Source organism: Populus euphratica, unplaced genomic scaffold (assembly GCF_000495115.2).
Source record: "Populus euphratica unplaced genomic scaffold, PopEup_1.0 scaffold46.1, whole genome shotgun sequence".
NCBI lineage: Eukaryota > Viridiplantae > Streptophyta > Magnoliopsida > Malpighiales > Salicaceae > Populus > Populus euphratica.
Window position 1 is genome coordinate 3,369,344 of NW_011499852.1, and position 22,295 is coordinate 3,391,638.

The 22,295-nt window shown below is 28.7% G+C and overlaps 1 protein-coding gene across 5 annotated transcripts; it reads right to left on the minus strand.

Annotated features, from left to right (window-relative positions):
• Positions 1-652: 652 nt before the first annotated feature.
• On the minus strand, positions 653-3,455 carry LOC105121999 (uncharacterized). Of its 5 annotated transcripts, none has more exons than XM_011020898.1 (6): positions 2,678-3,455; positions 2,246-2,569; positions 2,089-2,123; positions 1,769-1,923; positions 1,433-1,552; positions 653-1,320 (listed from the first exon to the last, which is right to left on the minus strand). In XM_011020898.1, exons 1-6 carry the CDS (start codon positions 3,035-3,037, stop codon positions 1,202-1,204), a joined length of 1,113 nt encoding a protein of 370 aa, XP_011019200.1. In that variant the 5' UTR covers positions 3,038-3,455; the 3' UTR covers positions 653-1,201. The 5 variants fall into 5 exon arrangements, with proteins under 5 accessions (XP_011019200.1, XP_011019199.1, XP_011019197.1 ...); XM_011020897.1 differs by having other exon boundaries at positions 2,089-2,129; XM_011020895.1 differs by having other exon boundaries at positions 1,769-2,123; positions 2,678-3,454.
• Between the last annotated feature and the right edge of the window lie 18,840 nt (positions 3,456-22,295).

The window sequence follows — 22,295 nt, forward strand, 5'->3', positions numbered from 1 at the left end:
AAAGTTGATTTTCATTATTTTAATTATTATTTATCACCGAAAAAAAACCCGAAACCGAACTGAAACCGAGTCAAACCGACCGGTTTTGGTTCGGTTCAGTTTTTTAGGGGAAAAACCAGTTCAAATCAGTTTGACTCGGTTTTTCTCAGTTTTTTCGGTTTCAGTTTGGTTTTTCAGTTTTTTGGTTATAAAACCGAAACCAAACCGAACCGGCTGGTTTTTTCAAAATTTTAATCGGTTTTTATTTTCGGTTCAGTTTTTTTGGTTTTTTTTTTTCAGTTTTCTCGGTTTAATTGGTTTTTCAGTTTTTATTGCTCACCCCTAATTTTTAATATAAAAAAATTGATTTTCATTATTTTAATTATTATTTATTTTATTAATTTTCTTCTTCTTAATAAGTTTACTAGACGGGCAACAACTCTTAAGAAGAATAGAAATTAGATTCTTCCCCGTTTGATTATTAACATGATTGAAGAACGAGATCGTTTCCTCATTGAAGTAACTGCGCATTCAATGGCAGCGCATTGCTCTAGAAAACAAAGCTTGCAAATTCCACTTGCCAAGAACAATAAGAGCAATGCTGGCTCCAATTACTATTCTTAATAACAAGATGTGTTTATACCACATCTGGAAGAAGGCCATACAGAGATCAATCTGAGAAAAAATATTCCCTTTATTACTTGATGGCTTAGGAGTGGGTGGCCAGGCTGAAATTAATTATGAACTTGTACAGGGACAACATAGAACATTTGATCATTACAGGTTGCAAGTTTCCCTGCAAAAACATGGTTCTACCCTCAGTAGAGTCAGTGATAATCCCTTTAACACTTGCAAAAACATGGATTTTATTGATTTCTTTTCCAAAACACAACATAGTATATCCCCAGTCCACCACTTTCCCTTGAGCCACACAAAACAAACAAAAAGGCTGGCTGCTGCAGACTTCCCTGAAAACAGAAATTTATTTCTCCTAATTCTATCCCAAAAGAACATTTCTTCATACTTTCTTTTTTTCCCTTCTCCTTTCGCTATTTTGTTTGTGCAACCTTTTCCTACAGTGACCTTACTAAAATTATCGTCATCCATTTTCTTTTCTTTTTTTTCTTCTAACCTTCCAAATCTCCTTTAAGCTTTCATAAAACTACTAAAAAATAAAAATAAAAACTACTAGTAAAAACAAAACCCAGAATAATTCGGGGAGTCAATAAGTCCATTCCTGAGGCAATCTGACTTCATTGTTCATTACTGGTTGTGGCCTGCTGTTGTGCGGCTGCTTCTGATGAGAAAGAATGTTATCATTGCGAACCCTTACAGCAGCATCTACACATCAAATAAAAACCATACCAAAATAATCAGTCAAATCATCTGGTTAATCTTGCACTGAAAACGAAAAACTTGCATCCAGATGAAAAGAAAATATATATGTATTTACCACTGTAGGTTGCAAAACTTCCATTATACCGAGGCCCGAACTGGGCCTGAGCACCCATTCCTTCCAAATTCAAGTTGAGGGCCTGTACCACTTTCGCTGGGAGCAGAACTGTGGAACACCCTGTTATTATAATATGAATCACAAAAAAGATCGGTACAAGCCAAAACCGATTCCAAAACACAAATAACTCCATAAAGTAATTAAATAAACGAAATTAGCACTAATCAAATTCATTCTAATGACCAGATCTAGCAAAGGAAAATATGAATTAAGCGACAGTGAATTCACATCCAGCCCAGAAAAACTGAAGTAAACATAAAGCAAACTGTTACAGACCTGGCTTCTTTCGAGATTCAGTTCGGGCACCGATTTGACGAGGCAAGAAAACCCCGGTACCGGCACATTCTTTTTTTCCTCCGGGATTACCAAGGAAAACAGCCCGCATCCCAGAACCGCCCTGACTGTTGCTATATTGCTGTTGCTGTTGCTGTGCGCTGTTTCGTAGAGGCGGCCAGGCAGAAGCTGACAAACCCAATGGTCCTCTACTCACACTAGTAACATTCCTCCCTCTGTTTTGGACCACTGACTGAGTTTGTTGCGGCTGTTGAGGAAACAATACTCCTGTCCCCTTGTGTTTCCCTCCCCAAACACTCTGTTGCTGCTGCATCATTTGCTGGTGTACTCTCAGCTGCTGAAACTTGAATAAGAAACAAACAAAACACAACCCCCAATTAGTAATCAGCGAAAGAGGATCTTATCGTCTTTCTCTTGATGTAAAAAGAAATTACAATAAGGTAATGTTTGGCTAATTACTTGAGAAGCCTGCAACTTCTGATAAGATAGGGGCTGCTGCTGGTGGTAGAGACTAACATCAGAGCTTGGATTTTTCATCGAAACAGAGACTGGAGAGGGTTTTATTGGTGGACCTAATAGTCCTCTACTTTGATTGTTAAAGCCACACCCTTCTTCGTTGTTCATTTTCATCCTCTCTACTTCTCCTGCAGCCGCATACAGAAGATCCCAGGTTGCTGGTGGTGAAGATCCACTGGGGCTTCCACGGCTTGACCCTTGTCCACAACCGCACCGGCTCCCAACCGCACACAGCGTTGATTGAGGCGATCCAGACACAACCCATCCCTGCAAACAGACAACCACCAAGACCCAAAAGTTAGTCCCAAAGAGCACAATAGCTGAAACCAGAGTAGGTTTGTACCACTTAAAAAGATGAAAAGGAGAGGGCAATACCTTCGATTTTTCGGTGCCAAAAGGGAGGTCGTTCCTCTTGAAATCATCTTCAAGAGTGGAGTGAGCCATTTGGCGAGTTAACCCAGCAAGGTAATCTTCCTCATCACTCTCTGTCTCAGTAGAGCCTACCAAAGACTCAACAGGAGAACTGAGATCCGAAGAGAAACCAAAGGAACCAAACCCACAAGGAAACTGTAGTGGGAACAAAGATTTCCCAGAGTCAGTTTTAGAGTAGCCAAACACATCCCGAGCACTCCCGTTAAAGTTATTGTCACTGTTCTGTTCCATGAGTACTGTATCGTCGTCTATAAGAAACTGCGGAGGCAGCCAAAACTCGCCGTCATCTAAGCTTTCAGTCATATTTAAACAGAAAAGCCAACACCTTGAGAGAGAGAAAAAATATCAGTGAAGGTGGGGAGGCTTTTGATGTGGTTTTTTTTTTTTTTTTGCTGCTAGCTTAAGCTTTAATGATAATAATCCTCGTTGGGGTTCGCTGGATTTGCAGGGAATAGGGACCCAGTGAAAGCCAATAAGAAGAAGAATAGAAGGGGCTAAAGAGGAGAAACCTGTGCTTGTGCTTGTGCTTAATCAAAGGCAAACCCCTTCCCTCTCTGGGCCCTTATCGCACCGAAAAAATCTCGTATCTTTTATTGTGAGAGTGAAACTTAATAGAGGAACAAGTTCAATTAAAAGAGACCAAGAGAGGGGGAGAGAGATTGGAGCAGTCCGTCTGCTGTAGAGCCGAAAAGCAATAAAGAGAAGGGCAAGGCAAGGGGATGTAGGGAGCGAGGGAGGGGAGAACAAATAATTAAATCCCAGTTCCCCAGGAACAAAGTGGGAATCACTCGCGGTTTCTACAGTGCCCTAATCCTACTACTCTCTAGCTAGGCCTGGGGTCAAAGAGGTGGGGGCCATGACGAAGTTGCCGCCAGGTAAGGTAGTAGAGGGGAGAGGTAATAAGTGGGGTCCATGTAAGAGTTGAGAGGCATTTAGTTTTATATGATTGTTGGTGTTGTTTTTTCAAATTATTTTTATTTAAAAATATATTAAAATAATATTATTTTAAATTTTAAAAATTATTTTTGATATTAAAATATTAAAATGATTTAAAAATATTAAAAAATAATGTTAAAATAAACAAATAAGTTTTTGAAAAAATATTTTTAAAATATAAAAATAAATATAGTTGAAATGTGAGATTGTTTGTAATTGCGGTGTTAAAAAAAGGTTTGGAATCTTTTTATTGTTAATTTTATTTTTAATATGATAATATTATAAATAATTTTTTAAAAAAATTAAATTAAATAATTATTTTTATATATTTTAAAATAAAAAATATTTTAAAAATAAATATTTATCACAGTATTACATCTAGGTTTTTTTATACATATTTATTTAATAATTTTTTAAATTATTTTAAAAATATTTTTTATTTTAAAATAAGATTATCATTTTAAAAAAAATATTTTTTATTTTAAAATAATATTATCATTTTAAAAAAATATCTTTAATATCAACATTTTAAAATTATTAAAAACCTATAAAAATAGTTTTAAATAAAAAAATTAATTTTTTTTAAACACATAATTTTTCAACCACTTTTGAAACAATATCTTCATTTTTGTCCCTGTAGATTCACGAATGCATCATTTCTACAAATATTCTTTAAACTTTCTCAAAGGGCTGTCAATTGTTAAATAGCCCGCTCTTTTTCATTTGGTTTTTGATTTTTTTTCAATAAGATTTAAATATTTTTGTGAGATAGTTGTTAAAAAAGTGTTCAAAATCAGTTAATATATCTATAATTTTAAATATTTTTTTAGTTATTGAGCAGTAAAAAGAAAAATTCCAATAGCTAGGCTTGTTTGATTTTTTAGAAATTATTTTTAAATTTTTTTTATATTTGTTCATTATTGATAAAGTTAATCAATGAAAAAATAATTTTTAATTAAAAAAATTAATTTAATTTATATAAAGATATTTTTTAATTTTTTGTGGAAAACACCTTTTAAAAATGTTAAAAAATTTAAAAATATCATATTATTTATTTATTATATTAAATTTGATTTTTAAATTTTTTAGTGTTATATATTTTATTTTAAATTTTATTTTAAGTTTTATCTTTTAGAATTTGTTTTTTCTATTAACTCTAATCCTCACATTTATAATTATTATTTATTTTTTTATTAATTTTTTTATTTATCAGATTTTATTGTTATTTTTTTATTTTTTTATTTAAAATAATTTATAAAATTATAGTTATTATTTTTAAATTTATCATTTTTCGTCTTGTTTATTTATTAGATTTGATCTATATTATTTTTATTATTATTTATTTTATTTTAGATAATTTATAAAATTAGTTTATTTTTTTAATTTTAATTTTATTCAACTTTTTAGTTTGTAAGGTTTATTTCTTATTATTTCAATAAAATTAAAAAAATATTAATAATTTATATTTTAGTTTATTTTCCATGATATATTCAAATACTAAAAAATATTTTTTAATTTCTTTTTCAGGATACTATCAAATATAAAAAAAAATTATTTTTTAGTAATATATTATATAAAAAAAATTATTTATTATAAAAAACCTTTTATGTTAACAGAAAAAACTTGATATGAAAAATCGATTTTCAGGATACTATCAAATATCAAAAAAATTATTTTTTAGTAATATATTCTATAAAAAAAATTATTTATTATAAAAAAACTTTTCTGTTAACATAAAAAACTTGATATGAAAAATAAAAAAGACACTTCTTAAAAATTATAAAAATAGACTGAGAAATTTCTAAATGCTGGGGTATAAATAAAGTCAGATCATTTGGAATGGGATATAAAAATAGTAATTTAAAAATAATAATATGTTTTTATATTTTAATTGTTTTAATCTAATGATATTAAAAATAATTTTAAAAAATGTTATTTTAATATATTTTTAAATAAAAATTATTTTAAAAGCCAATCCCTTTCACCATCCCAGCCATTGCGAAGGCACCGGGGGGGGGGGAAAGATGTACAAGTGGCACGGCGTGGGAAGCAGCAGCACCTCTCGATTCTTTCACTCGCCTGTTAGGGTAACAGACATTTGTCCTTTGCAGTCAACATGGCACCAAGGATGCTTTGGCAGTAAGCTATTATTGTTAATCAATGTTCGTGTCCAGTGACGATGTTACCCTTCATTTTCTCTACTCTACGTATTTACAAAGGGCGGGGGGAGCGGTGAAAGTTACAAAAGTAGCCTCATCGTATCATCTGAGATTTTTGAGATCGATGAATGGCGGCAAGAATGAGGACGGCATGCACAGTACACTTTCTTTCTCTGATAAAAGCCTGCGCTGAGATCATCGAGCATGGCACGGGAAGATATTTTCTCACAAAGGACGAGTAACATTCCAAACCCCAAACCGATATCCTGTTTTGCTGAAAGATCGTTTTACCCCTGGGAATAGCTTCGTTTATTGAAGCATTATTTTACAGCAAAAAAAAAAAAAAAACGTATAATCAGACCTTGTATCAGCTTCATCTGCTAGCTTCGGACACTGTCCATCGCGGTAGAGAGGTATTCAGTAAAAGTTTTCCATTTTCTTTTAATTTTTTTCAATAAAAAAATAAAAATAGAGTTTTTTTATTGAAAACGAAGAACATTTTTTTTAACAGAATAAAATACATCAAGATTGTTACTTTATTAAAAATTATTGTGAAAAAATCATGTTGTTAGCTAAAAAATATTTACATTAAAGGTATAATAAAATAAATTTATTAGAAAATATAAAAATATTTTTTAATTTACGATATTAACCAAGTATAAAAATAAAAATACAAAATTCATATTTTATGTTTCTAAGTATAGAAGAAACATTTATACCATTCATATTTTCTTCATTTGAAACACTGTGAAAAACTTTTGTTAGAAAACTATAGAGAAACTGTGTTTTCTAAAAAAAAAACTAGAAATTAATATTTCAGTTTTTATAATAAAATAATATTACATTTGAATATGAAATTTAGTTTTTCTTTTTCTAACTTAGATTTGTTTTTTGAAATCTGGGTATTATTTTATTTTTGAATTGCCGTTGGCTTCCCATGAGAGAACAATCTCAAGTAAAATAATTGTCCGCTCAAAAAAAATTATATTATCCATTTCCAAAAACGGTCTCGTTTACTAACAAAATTACTGAAAAATCGTGAATTACATATTAATTACCAGTAGATCCATCACGAATTCAACATTCCAGAAATGTTAATATTTCATTAATTGAAAAAATGTATGGATTAATTGCTCTTCCACCAAAATCACATCTAAACAAGAGTTCTATTCCTTCGAATCCAGATATCTATAATTTCATTATCCGTGACTCCACGTGCATGACCAAAACTTTGTTTAGGAGAAAAATGTGTTTTTGGATAAATAAGAGAGTCATGAGAGGTGGACTAAGTATTAATTATTTTCATAATAAAATAAAAGAAAAATAAACAATAATAACAATAAATAAATTAAAAATCTTGGCATAGGCAAATCAAGTTTCACATGTGAAATTCATGACTTGATGTATAAGACATGGATGATCCTATAAAATAAAAAAAAAATTAAAAAATATAACAATAAATAAATTAAAAATCTTGGCATGGGCAAATCAAGTTTCGCATATGAAATCCATGACTTGATGTATAAGACATGGATAATCCTATAAAATAAAAAAAAAATTTAAATTTTTTTTTAATCAATCTAATCCAACAATTTAAACTCTATAAAAGTTAACAAAGTTTCGATCAGTAAAATATTAAAAAAAATCTAAAAAAAAATTAAAAAAATAAATAACAATTAAAAAAATAAAAATAAAATTTGATGTCAAATCAAATGAACTAAAATATTTTTATTTTTTATTTTGCTTTAAATTAATATATATTTTTATTTTTTAAATTATTTTGATTCTTAAAAATAATTTTTTAAAATAAAAAAAATATTATTTTAATATATTTTTAAATAAAAAATACTTTAAAAAGTCACAAACATATTTCCAACCAATAAAAGTTTAGAGTTATAAAAAATTACATGAATCAACTAATGTCAACCGGTAAGGATTTGATGCATGTATTAATAAATAATCAAGTCAATCTCCAAGCCCTTAAGTGGATAAATTTATTAATGAGTCTCCCTAGCAAGGTAACAAAAGAATAAGAAAGTGGGTGACGTGGTAATGGCAGGTTCTCATGTGCCTATGATTCGGCAGTTATAACTTTAGCACATGTCTCGGTCAAACATGTTCCTTTTGTCGTTTGTTCCAACGGCCGCTGTTTTTCCTTCTAAAGAGTGTGGACGTCAATTACGGCGTGTCGTCTAACACATTTTCTTTCTTCCCACTTGCCCCTTCTGCCGGCGTTGGACGGCGCTTCTCTCTCTATCTTGCGTGGACGCAACACACTGCTCTGAATTCCATTTAATAAGAGTCCAGAAAGATTTTTTCTTGTTCAGAAAATAAACAATGTAAAGACGAGGACGTGACGTCTGAATTCTGACATAGATGTGCTTTCCCGTGGGACAGAGACGGCACGGAGCTACAAAAAGTTATCGAAGTGCGAGTTTCAGTGGTGTTTATTTATTTATTTTTGTTTTTTTCAAGTTGTTTTTTTTAATATATTAAATAATATCCTTTTGTTTAAAAAAACAATTTTAATTAATTCTTTGTTTTAAATTTTAACGCAATTCCAAATTGTAGCCTCTAGATCTACCATTATTTCGGTTTCACCTCTTTTTTTTTTTAATATACTTTTCTAATGTTACTGGTATAATCCCATTTACGCCTGTTAGTTAAATAGCAAACTTCAAGGGGATGTGCTAAATAAAAAGTTCAAAATTTTAAAAATATTATTTTAACTTTTTCATACTTATTTTATGTGCTTTCAAGAAATGCTAACAAAATGCTAAAATAATTTTTTTATATAAATATTATTTATACATATCTTTCATGAAAGTCAAAACCAACAAAGTATAGCTAATAAAAAATAAACAAATTAAATATAGCCATATAAAAAAATCAAACTTATTAAGAAAAAATAAAATGTTTATTTATTTAATTTTAATATAATTAATTTTTCAAATGGGTTTTTTATTAGAGTATATACATTGTAAACAAAAAACTATATTTATATTATTTTATCAATTTAGCTCTCCAGAGATTCTCTGCTCCAAGTAACCACGTACTTAGTTTTTAAATTTTACCGTTGACTGTATTTTTGAGGTCTTCCTTGGAATTATATTTAAGGTATTATCATGACACGTATTCATATCTAAGAGAATAAAATCTCTAAAAAAAGGGGTGAAATTCTCATTCGATTCCAGAAGCCTTTAGGAAATCACGGGGAGTATTTCTAACCACGAGAGGGAAAATGAGACATTAATTAATTTGTAGGAGCAAAATCCCATCCCATTGGAAAAGGAATTCCGTATATCCAACCGCAATGAATAATCAAAAGATGCTATACTCGCTATGTTGACCGCTTGTTGTTCTGTCGGATAGATATCATGCCCTTGGTGGCGCGTGGTTTTATGACTTGTAAATTCGAATAGGATCCTTGACTATTCGGGTTTTCTAAATAGAATTGGAGAGGAAATTAAAAACCTTCTGCTATATCCCCTGTGTAAAAGCGCAATATATCAAAATAATTTTTCTGCATTTTTGAACTTTCCAGCCGAAAGAAGGTGTGAATAAAATGTCTTTCTTCGTATATCCTTTCCACCAGTGGAAGCAGCTGACGTGATCTTAATTAAAGACGGCCTCTCCGCCTCACACGCTAATTAATTATAATGAAAGATTCGGTGTCCAGCTTATTTTTTTGAAAAAACAAGAACTCTCTAATCGGTTCAGGATCTAAAGCCGTGGATGATTACCAGTGGCAGTCACTATACACATGTGTGTCTTGTGGGTTACTTGAGAAGTATCAGTTTTTTTTAAAGTCATTTTTTACTTGTAAGTACATAAAATAATATTTTTTATTTTTAAAATTTTATTTTTTATATTATCATATTAATATATATATATATAATTTAATAATAAAAATTTTAATTTTAATTTTAACTAGCTTTTATTTGAACTGCCATCCTAAATAGAGACTTCATGAAAGTAACAAATAAAAAGGTTCGGTATAGATCGTGTTTCTTTTGGTTTTTTTTTTTTTAATAAGTTAATCAATACTCTAGAAAAATTGTTATGAAAGTAAGGCTCATCCGTGCCTGAAAATTGGATAAGGATGATGTGAAATTTTCTTTTCGAGCTAGGCACCTTTTAATTATGAAGTAAATATGAACTTTCGACTGGCCGGTGCATGCAAAACTTTAATTTATAGCTAAAGAGATTTCTCAGCAAGCAATGTAAATGTAATGACCAGGCTTTTGATGCATGCCACAAATGATATCAAAACAAAGAAGCACTGATAACAGTTAATTTATTTACAATTATTGTTTACAATGTATTAAATAGAGGAAACTATAAAGCTTCCATTGAAATTACTGTGCATGCAGAGACCATCCACTGTAAATTATATAAATAAATATTTTTAAAACTTTAAAAGGTATAATTTAATTAGTTTAAGTTTTATAAATTTTAATATTATTAATTTTAAAATTTATAAAATTAATTAAGATATGTAGAAGACTAACCCAACCATTTATTTTTATAAAATAAATAAATATATAAATACTCTTGAATATTTTTTTGTTTTTTAGTTTTTGTACATGTTTGGAAAGTATGATTTTCTTCGTAGTTTGTGCATCTTAACAGGTTTTTCTTTGCGAAAATGTCACTTTTCAAGTACTCTTTTTTTATTCATATTTATATATAGAAACGCTTATAGCAAACCTTTTTATATGTGCCTTCAATGCATAATCGCTTCTATCGGGTTTTTCTTTGCATCCAAGTAAATTCTTTTTTAGGTATTCTTTTATACTTTTTACTGCATGATCATCTTTTGATCCGGACACAAGTTGTGGCACAACTTAAAATATTACCTGCGGCATTGTGCGAGCACCATGACTTGTAATTCCTCTATTTATTAAAAAACAACGATGAATGCCGATAGCAGGGTGGAGTTGTGCACACTTTGTCATGACATGCCCAAATTATGTGGGCAGTATGTCTCTCCGTATGAAATTGAGAGCAATATCAAAATCATTATATGTTTATAGCACAAAGTAAAGAATACAGATCATAATGATTACGTTCATGAAAATATTCCAAACAAGTTCATAAAATATACCCGAAATAAGCATGAGTTGCAGCATATATCATGCTAGTATGGGTGCTCATGTTGCGCTGCGGGCAGTATCTAAAGTCGGTTTGATCATAAAAATGTACAAGTTGATGATGTTAAATTTTGATTTATTGATAAAAAAAAAATTGAAATGCACATTAAAAGCTTTATCAGCGTGTTCAATATTTTTAATAAAAAATTATATCAGTAGTAAAAATATTATTAATGATGAATAAAGACCTGTACATTATACCGAGCAACGGAGACAGATAAATAAACATAATCTCATGATATAATATTCAAATTCAATATATTTATATAATTATCTGTTAATAACTTTTTATGTATAGAAAATAAAAAATAAATTAAAAATAAAATAACTCGCTAGCATAATTGCTTTGCTTTTCATGAATTTTAAATTTAATTATGTTAGAGTTGATTTAATATCTACTAATTAACTAAAGGACCGGATCACGACTCGATCACTCTTATTCGAAACTCGACCTGCTTATATAAAAATTTAAAAATATTATCGTTTCAATCAGAGTTACCAAACCCAAAATAGCCGGATGGGTTGGTTTGAGATTCGGTCAACCTGATGGTTGAATCAGTTAAGGCAGGGTGAAAGATCAGTAAAAACAAAAAAAAGGTCAAATTTGATCAACCCGACAAAACCCGACAAAAAGCCTTTTTTTTTCAATTTTTTTCCTAGTTAGAGACCAATTTTTTTCATATTTTTTAGTTAGTTATTAATTATTTTCAAAGTTTATTTTATAAATATTAAAAGAATACTTTATTTTTTCAGCGTGGGATTTGAAATCTTTTAATATATATACTTTATATTTACAAGAAAAAAGTTATTTTTTTAATGTAAGATTTTAAACCCTTTAGTATATATACTATACATTCACAAGAAAAAAATTATATTTTTTAATGTTAAATAATTTTTTTTTAAAAAAAAATATTTTAAACTTCATTATTTACAAATACATAACATATATTAATTTTTTATATATATAACTATGATTTCAACCCTTGCCTAACTCGATGAGTTGGCTCAGGTATACCATTTGACAAGGGAGTCTAATATACTGCGACCTAGTTGCTCCATTCAAAACCTGATATGCTCTAGAAAATTTTAAGAACACTGTCATTCCAACCCTAACCTTTTTCAATTAGGCTTAAACATGAAACAACAAATATCAAAGAAAAAAATCACAAAAAAAGGGGAAAGAGTTTAGATAGGTAAATAAAAAGCCAGTACCGAATTGGATTGACATCACCAATCTAGTTAACCCACTAAATTCATAAAAAGAGTTATAACATTATTATAATGAGTTATCCAGTTTAGCCATCCTTAACTTCCATTTTCCTTTATTTCTTTTTGTTTTTGTTGGGTTTTTATTGGACCATGAATAATTAAAGTCTGGGATCAAACCAGAGAACCATAAAAGAACCGGGGATTGCAATAAAAAAATCAAAAAGTTATTAAAGAATAACAACAAAATAAAAAAAAAAAATCTTTCATTTCTTTTTAGTCAAGTTTTTATTATACTCAAGTGGAATGAAATTTAGAATTAAATTAAAGAATTATATAAAAAATTAAATTTAAAAATTTAATAGTTAATAAAGGATGAAGTGTTAAATTAAAAAAGATATGTATAAGTAGGATTAAATTTACAAATTTAATAGTTAACAAAGAATGAAGTGCTAAATTTTATATATATATAAAGATGAGCCAGATTAAAAAGGAAAAAAGAATTTGAATAGCACGGAAAATACACGCGCCAGCGTGTGAGGCAACTATCGTGTTTGAAGGGCATGTGAGACTTTCTCCAAGACCCCATAATGCCCTTCTTTGATGTCACCATGATGTGTCGCCAGCCCTCCTATCCTACAACGACACGTGTTGTGAAGGCTTGACGTGGCCCCGATACATTCTTTTTCTTTCCCTCTATTTCACTTGATTTTCGTGCAAGAACTGGAAAATTAAAAATGCAATTATAGGTTTGCAGCCATCCACAGTAGTTCATAAGGGGAGTTACAGTGCATCTTCAACTAAAATTAGTTATTTTTTATACTTATAATAATATATATGTTTTCACGTGGTCAGCATTACGTACATTCACACACAATTTTTTTAATATTTTATCCAGAGTAAAATTTATTTCTCATGTTAAAATTGAGTAAAATTAATCTATAGTTTTAATTGTAACATTATAAATTAAACTTAATATCATCAGTGTGGTCCAATTTTGTGGTCACGTTAGAGCTTAGTGGTTCTGGTTCCAAATTTGTAACGGCGACATATAACTAATTAATCATGCAGTTTTTCTTGCGGCGCCATTAATAAACTATCATTATAAAATATGAATAGCATAATTATGAGATCCAATTTAAGAATCAATCCAATTCAAGATTTAAATAGCAGATTAAATATTGACCGAGTCAATCTAACATTTAATTAAAAAAAAGCTTTAAATAATATTAATTCAATAAAAAACAACCTTTTCTTTTAATTTATGGCAAGAACCCAATCCAATAAGCCAGTAGTTTATTTCACATAATAGTGGTGAATAAAAAAGGAAGCATTTACAGTAATTTCTATTTATTTGCTGAGATATTTTTCTTGGAAAGCAAATTTTATGGAAAAATGAATTATTGAAAAATAAATTATTAATTTTCTATGACAAAAAAATAAGTTAGAAAATATTTTTTAATATTTAATTATACTTTAAAAAACGAGTTCAAACAAACTTATTAATATTTTTTTACTTTATTAAAAAAATACGGATTAAACTTAATAGATAAAAAAATTAAAGTAAAATAAAATTAAAAAAAATAATTTTATAATTATTTTAAATAAACAAATAATTATTAAAAAGAACAGGGATTAAATGTAAAAATAAAAAAAAGTATAAATAAAAAAAATAAAAAAAAAATATAATTTTATAAATTATTTTAAATAAAAAATAGTAATAAAATTATTGATGATTAAATTTTATAGATAACAAAATTAATTAAAAATAACATAAAAAATTAAATAATTATTATAAAAATAAAACTAATAAATTTAATAAAAAAATAAATTATAATGAATGAAATTAAAAATAAACAAAGTATAAAATTTTTTAAAACCAACTTTCATAAAATAATCAGCCACGTCGATTTCCATTAGATTTTTCGCTTCATAGAACTGTGGTTCATGATATCACCGGCATATATATCCACGTAATTGGTGGGTCCAATGGCTAAACCAGCCATGGCAGACCGTGGTTCCTGGTGGACCCGTGAATTTCTGGTTTGTTTTTTTTTTTTAACACCGTAAAAAAAAAAAGTTGTATGCCCAACCGCCAATGCGATGCAACTTTCTTTCCGTGAAAAATATGGAAATTCATTAAGCAGAGATACCAAAATCTTTTGTGTTCTCCTTGTTATGATAATTGAAGCCGTGAGTGAAGGTGGTGATTGCCAAGTGACAAGTGGGTGGAGTCCAGGTGGACGAACTAAGCTGAGCGTGGATGTTTTATTTACTTATTTTTATTATATTTCGAGTGATTTTTAAGCTTGCTCTCGGGTCGTTTAATATTCTTACGGTAATTGTTTTGTAAAGTATTTTTTTTAGTTTTTAAATTTAAAATGATATCATAACATACAAAAATTAATTTAAAATAAAAAATTTATTTTTTTTAATTTTTAGATTATTTTGTTACATGCATATTAAAAATAAAATTTAAAAAATAAAAAAATACTATTATATTTAAAGGCCCTCCATCTCATGCATTTGTCACAAGCAGACAGCTGGCACCACGCAGACGAGTGATGGTTTGCTTAATCGATTTGTTCAGAGCAGCTGAACGCTGTCGTGTAGTGATGGTACGAAGAAAGGCAAGCACATGGAGAGTGATGGAATCTAGCTAGACATCTATCTCTTTCACTCAACAATTTCAATCGATCTTATCACCACCACGTACACACGTGAGAGCAAAGACCAGAAGGGAAAGAGAGAACGAGATGGTGGCACCGCCCTACCACTTCAAGGATTGCCAACTCCTCTTTTTCCAAGGATGCAATGATGGATCTCTCTCTCGATTAATTTTAAGACCTTTCACGAAGTATTTTTTCATTTATTTAAATATTAAAATCTTAAATGATAATACAGGGAGGGAGGGACGGTGTGTAATTGATTATCAACCAAGATATCTCTCCTTCTTTTTCCTTGGATTATTTATTACAGTATCTTATCCGTTGTGATTGTTCTCCGCTAATCTTACTTAAAATCCTTGTTGCATGATTTAGCTGGATGACGACGAGCATGGACGAGGTATCATCCCAGCAGATGGCGTGCAAAAGCAAGAGCTTTTTCTTCTTTCTTGATAAAAAGCAAGAACGATTGTATTTTAAGGATCCTTTCGTTGCTTTCCCATTGATCCAACATGTCATCATGCTTCAAGGCGAAGACACCACCAGTAATACACAGTGACTAGAAAAGAAGACAGTAAAAAAAAGCAGCACATCAAGTGAAAAGTAGTGTTGACGCCTCCCTCTCCCTCTCTCTGTCAGATCCTTTTCTACAGCATCACCGTTCCTGTAGGCTGTAATGGTGTTCTGATGTACAAGGATAACAATGTCAATATTATATTATGCATTTTTTGATCTCATGATTGTTTTAATTGAGAAACAAGAATACGGCGTTTAAACTGAATAAAATAAATTAAAATACATGTTAATTTACAAAAAAAGCAAATTGTTGAAACCAATTAAATAATACAACAGAATGCTAATCTTCTTATTCCACACAAATACCTCACCCCGATTGTTCCTTTTATTTTATACCTATTTATTTGTTTTATCTCATGGGTTGATTTTGGTCGTTAAAAACAAATTATATTTATTTTAATAAACATATCAGGTGAATATAATTTATTAATATAAATAATTTAAATATAAATTGCAATAATCTCTTTAAACATTATCAACTTAAAAATATTAACTACCATTTTAAAAAAGTGAACCGAACAATTTAAAAAAAATGAGAGAGTATTAATTAAAATTCAGATAAAAAATTAATGCAGAGTGAAGAAAAACATGATATTAATTAAAATTTAAATAAAAAATTACTGAAAGTTAAAAAAAAAAAAAAACACTAACTCAACCAAGATCAAAAAGCCCCGGCATGCACTAGCTCAACCAAGATCAAAAAGCCCCGGCATGCTAGAAACACTAACTCAACCAAGATCAAAAAGCCCCGGCATGCTAGGAAGTGGTAGATTTTTATAGGGTTTTTTTTCTCGCTATATTAAAAAAAAGAAAAGAAATGATAGGTTGCTCTCTGTACCGTCGCTATATTAAAAAAAAAAAGAAATGATAGGTTGCTCTCTGTACCGAATTCTAGTCACCTTTTGTTATGGAGAAACCAGGGTCTAAAATTTAGACTAAAAAACCTAATTTTGAAATTGTTTTCACTTAAAAAAACATTTTTTAAACCTTGAGAATACTTATTTTTAACAATAAAAAAATTTGTATTTCATATTATAAAATTATAATAACTTAATAAAAAACAAGTTAAATTCTAGATACAAATAAACTATTAATCTAAAATCTTGGTTTGTCAATGCTTTGTCAGGTCATCTAGTTTGGATATCTTGATAAATCGAATGTTTAGTTTTCATGTGTGCAATACGTTAAAGTTAGAATGAACATAAATTTCAATGGATATTATAGTTTCGGTTATTGTCTGCGATGATGGTCATACTATTCTTTGGTGCTGTAAAAACTTCTTCTAGTATCGCAAACTGTTTTATTTTCAAACATAATGCAGCCATTACATTTAGTTACTGTTTCAAAAGATAAAAATAGCGAGGACATAAAAGATAAAAAAGGGCTTGGAAAAATTTATATTTGATAACTATGTATAAAATAAAGTGATCATCTTTATATTTTATTTTATTTTATTTTATTGGTGATGAATAAGACATAATAAAATATAAAATGCTTATTTTTCCTTATATATATACACACCATTTTTTTAAAAAAAAACTTTAGTTTACATTAATTATTGAAGCTAATAATAATAAAATATATAATTCTAGTTATAAAACCTCAATTGATGCAGGGGATGGCCTAAGAATACAAACAACTCGTGGTTTCGATCAATTCCATTTTTTTAAAAAAATAAAAAAATAATTAATCTAGTCTAATCCAAATAAAAAAGTCACATAATCTGGGAGCAGTGCGGAAGAACTACCTACTAATAAACAAACACTGCAATTATATAACAGGTAGTTAAAAATAGCTGTGCTTTAAAAGTACTCAATACTAACGGGAAAAAAGGCCTTCAATTCTTTCTCTGTAACTACTGTAAAACTCGTACTTAAGATTAAAGATGAAATTGTATAGTTTATGTATTTACGAGTGTTCTTGTAGTGAAAGTTTTCATTTGGTGGTATTATTGGTCGGTTTTGTTGCTGGATTCTGTCCGGCCAAGATTCTCTATTTACTATCTACTGTATTTCTCCATTTTTATGTATTTTTTATTTTGGATTTTTTAAATTCAACTGTGAAAATTAAATGCTGTAAAACTAATGTTTCAAATATGAAGAAGAGGATAGAGATGAAAATTATGATATGTTTTGAGAGATTATAAAAGAAATTTAATGAAAATTATCTCATGAACACTTGTCATTAAACAATATCCAAATGCAAATTCACAAGTTTACTGACTCTTTAAATTTTATATGTTTTTTTTGTTTTAAAAAGAATTATTATTATTATTATTATATATTAATGTTTTATATTTTTAAATTATTTTAATGTATTAGTGTTAAAAATATTTTTTTTAAATAGAAATATATATTTTTTAATATATTTTATAAGTTAAATGCTACTTCAGTACCAAACAACCGACCGTTGAATACGTGCGATGGTAGATCAGGAGACTGCTATATGCCATGATCAATCACTAATGATAAAGAATTAACAGAAAATAATGATGCAGGGAGAGAGAATACTGATGAACATGTCGCCTTGATTAGTGGGCAAGGAACTGGGCTTTACTGCCTCTACCTTGTCCTCTTCCTTCGTGCGGTGGGAGTGCGAGTCTCTCTCCTGTCTATGGAAGAATTTCGGAGATTCTCTCGGGGAAACTTTGACCATCTGTTCCCTTAGCGCTTTGATCTGCTGCTGCAACTTTGACCAGATAAAATTAAAAAAAAATAATTGTTTTCAAAAATATCTTTCCACACGGAGGCTTTAACGCGGAAACAACTATTTTAGATATGCATAAAAAATGAATCTCCGCTGTTTATTTTCTTGCTTGGATCTATCCTGGCGCGCTTCTTGTCTCGGGATACGTTTATAATCTCCAAGGAGACAAATTGACAGGTATAAATTGAATTTTGTTTTTTATTCACTGAATGTACTTGCAGTCATTTATAATAATGTTTTTTTTCGTGTACTTTGAGATTGGTCAAGACCCAGGACAGTTGGAGAAGGCACGGGGTTCGGTATTTACTTTAAAGACTGCACCGAGCCTTTATCTGCTGTATGAACTCAGAAAACGATTAATCTATTCATCCACCTTCTTTAACTTTCCTGCCGAGCCCCTTTACTTTCTTTCTTGACCTGTCTTGGTCCCTATAGTGGTTCCCTATAGTGGTTCAAGGTGTTTACAGTGTGATCCTTCTCTCAGAGTTGATCAATAGTTAACAAATCCTACCATCATTGTGGTTGCCTGGAAATTAAGGAAGAGTTTTTCTTAGCTTCATAGTTCATTCTTTAAGTTATTTTTACTTCAAATACTATAAAAATCTCTATCAACCATCTACTAACCCTAAAAACACCTTAAAATTACTCAAAAAAAATATTAAAATTAACCAATTAAAAAAATTAGAAGCTGAATTAACCTACTTTCTCAATTATATTTAGAGGAAAAAACCAATCTCATCGAGATCTTATTATAAAATAAAACCCATTTACATAAAAAATAACTAGTTTTATCACTAAAAATAACTATTTATCAACTTTCTCTTTGCTTTGCTATTTTTATACTACATGCTCTTGCTTATCTTAAGCTTAAGAACTGTAATGCTAGGAAAATTAAATTCTAGACTAAAATTTAAATTATAAAAATTAAAGGAATTGTGGAGTAGAAAAAAAGTAGGTGTGCTAAAAAGAATCCTTTTCTATTGTATTTGAGAATTGGTATTGTTTTTTTTTTTTTTATTTTACACTTTGATGCTTTAATGTTGATTTCTTTCTTTGCTTAACAAATCTCAACAATTTAATCATTAAATTAAACATAAAAAATTACGATTAAAATAAAAATTAAAAGATAAAAATGAAAAAAAATAATTTAGATTTGCTATTATTGATATATTTTCTTGCTTAACAAATTTCATCAATATAATCATTAAATTGAGCATAAAAGATTACAATTAAAAAAAACTTAGAGAATGAAAATGAAATTTTTTTCATGGATATTATCAATTGTTATAGTGATTTTCCTAGCCTTTTCAGTATATTTTATAAGTGTAATTTCAATTAGGTTCGTTTTAAACGTAGGTGGATGTGAAAAACCCAACATTTCTTGTCAAATGTGCCGCTATAAGGTGAGCTCATCTGTACATATATTTTTTTAACCGAAAAATAAATAAGAATCGCTGTTGAACGTCAATCAAGTCCGAGTCTTCTCGCAAGACGATCTTAGAAACACATCGCTCTTATCAACTCTCTGCAGTCAACAAGATAATTTTTTCCTGAATTAATCTCAAAATCCGAATTGATAAAATTAAAGGATGGAGAAACCCTGGATGCTAATTATAATAGAATACCTTCCCATCCCATGCATAAAAGAATTTTTTTATTGTTTATCATATGCTAACAATACACGTGTGATTTCCTAATTAATCTTGTGTGATTTTCTAATTGATTTATTTATCCAAAAAACTAATTTACTCTAAAAATTTTAATTATTAAATAAGATTTAATGATATAATTTATATTATTCTTTGATATATTTCATTAAATAAACACTTTTTAGACTTAAAATTTACATAGACTCATATTATTTTATGGTAATTTTTTATTATATAAATAAAGATAATAAAATTTAAATTTGTGACCATTTAATAATCAAAGTTTTAATATCATATTAAAAAATTAATTTAATTTAAAAATTTAAATTATTATATAAAATTTCAAGATATAATTTATATTATTTTTTAATATTATAGATTTAAAATGTGGTTTAAGATTATAAAAATATATATATACTATTAAAAAGGAAGTGGCGATGTGGAGTGCGGGCTGTGTACATTGAAGGATTGGATTTCTCTTACTCCTAAAGGGTTGATCCAGGGTTCGCGAATTGGAGCCATCATATGGTTGGGCCAGCATTGTGCATTCGTTAGGAACAGAGGACAATCGAATATGAAATATCCATGCTTCCTGGAATTAGAGTGCTGTTTGAAAAAAATACGGTAATAATTATTTTTTAATTTGTAAATATATTAATTTTTTTAATTTTTAAAAAATTATTTTTGATATTAGATATTAAAATAATCTAAAAATATAAAAAAATAATTTAAAGTAAAAAAATAAAAACAATTTATTTTTTCAAAAAATATTTTTAAATGCTAAAACAAATAATCTCAAATAGCTAATTGAAAGAAATAAAAACCTTATTTGCTTTTCCATGTTGCGCATTGAGATCATTGAAATAACTAAGACAAAATAACTGGAGTTGATTAATATGTTATTTTAATTGTTTAATAATATATTTGTTCTGTAGCTCTTCTTAGAGTGGTTTCATGGATTTTTCCCTTAAATATTATTTTTTTTTATTTCATTATTAGAGTACAGCAAGGACTCAATAAAATATAAATTTAAATGGTTTCTTAGCTGGCATTGTTTAACAATTATTTATTTAATAATTGAAACACATGCTGGAACGAGGGAGTGAACCAAGTTTGATATTTATTTTTCATGTATTTCACAGTGTGATCACTCTCTCAGAGTTCATCAATAGTTAACAAATCCTACCATCATTGTGGTTGCCTGGAAATTAAGGAAGAGTTTTTCTTAGCTTCATAGTTCATTTTTAAAGTTATTTTTTCTTGAAATGCCATAAAAATCTCTCTTAACCATCTATTAATCCTAGAAACACCTTAAAATTACTCAAAAAAAAATTAAAATTGACATGTTAAAAAAGTTATAAGCTGAATTAATCTACTTTCTCAATTATATTTAGAGAAAAAAACCACTTTTATTATTGAGATTTTATTGTAAAATAAAACCCATTTACATAAAAAATAACAAGTTTCATCGCTAAAAATAACTAGTTATCAACTTTTTTTTTGCTTTGTTATTTTTACACTACATGCTCTTGTTTATCTTAAACCACTTTCATCGAGATTTTATTGTAAATAAAACTCATTTATATAAAAAATAATAAGTTTCATCGCTAAAAATAATTAGTTATCAACTTTCTCTTTGCTTTTTATACTACATGCTCTTGCTTATCTTAAACTTAACAACTGTGATGCTAAAAAAATTAAATTCTAGACTAAAATTTAAATTATAAAAATTAAAGGAAATGTAAAGCAGAAAAAAAACAGGTGTGCTAAAAAGAATCCTTTTCTATTGTATTTGAAAATTGGTATTGGTTTTTTTTTTTTTTTACACTTTGATGCTCTAATGCTGATTTCTTTCTTTGCTTAACAAATTTTGACAATTTAATCATTAAGTTAAACATAAAAGACTACAATTAAAATAAAAATCAAAGGATAAAAATGAAAAAAATAATTTGGATCCGCTATTATTGATATATTTTTTTGCTTAACAAATTTCATCAATTTAATCATTAAATTGAGTATAAAAGATTACAATTAAAAAAAGTTAGAGAATGAAGATGAAATTTTTTATGGATATTATCAATTGTTATAGTGATTTTCCCAGCCTTTTCAGTATATTTTATAAGTGTAATTTCAATTAGGTTCGTTTTAAACGTAGGTGGATGTGAAAAACACAACATTTCTTGTCAAATGTGCCGCTATAAGGTGAGCTCATTTGTACATATATTTTTTTAACCAAAAAATAAACAAGAATCGCATCCATTTTCATTCATGTTGATTGTCAATCAAGTCCGAGTCTTCTCACGAGACGATCTTACAAACACATCTCTCGTATCAACTCTCTGCAGTCAACAAGATAATTTTTTCCTGAATTAATCTCAAAATCCGAATTGATAAAATTAAAGGAGGGAGAAACCTTGAATGCTAATTATAATAGAATACCTTCCCATGCATAAAGGATTTTTTTATTGTTTATCATATGCTAACAGTACCTGTGTGATTTCCTAATTAAT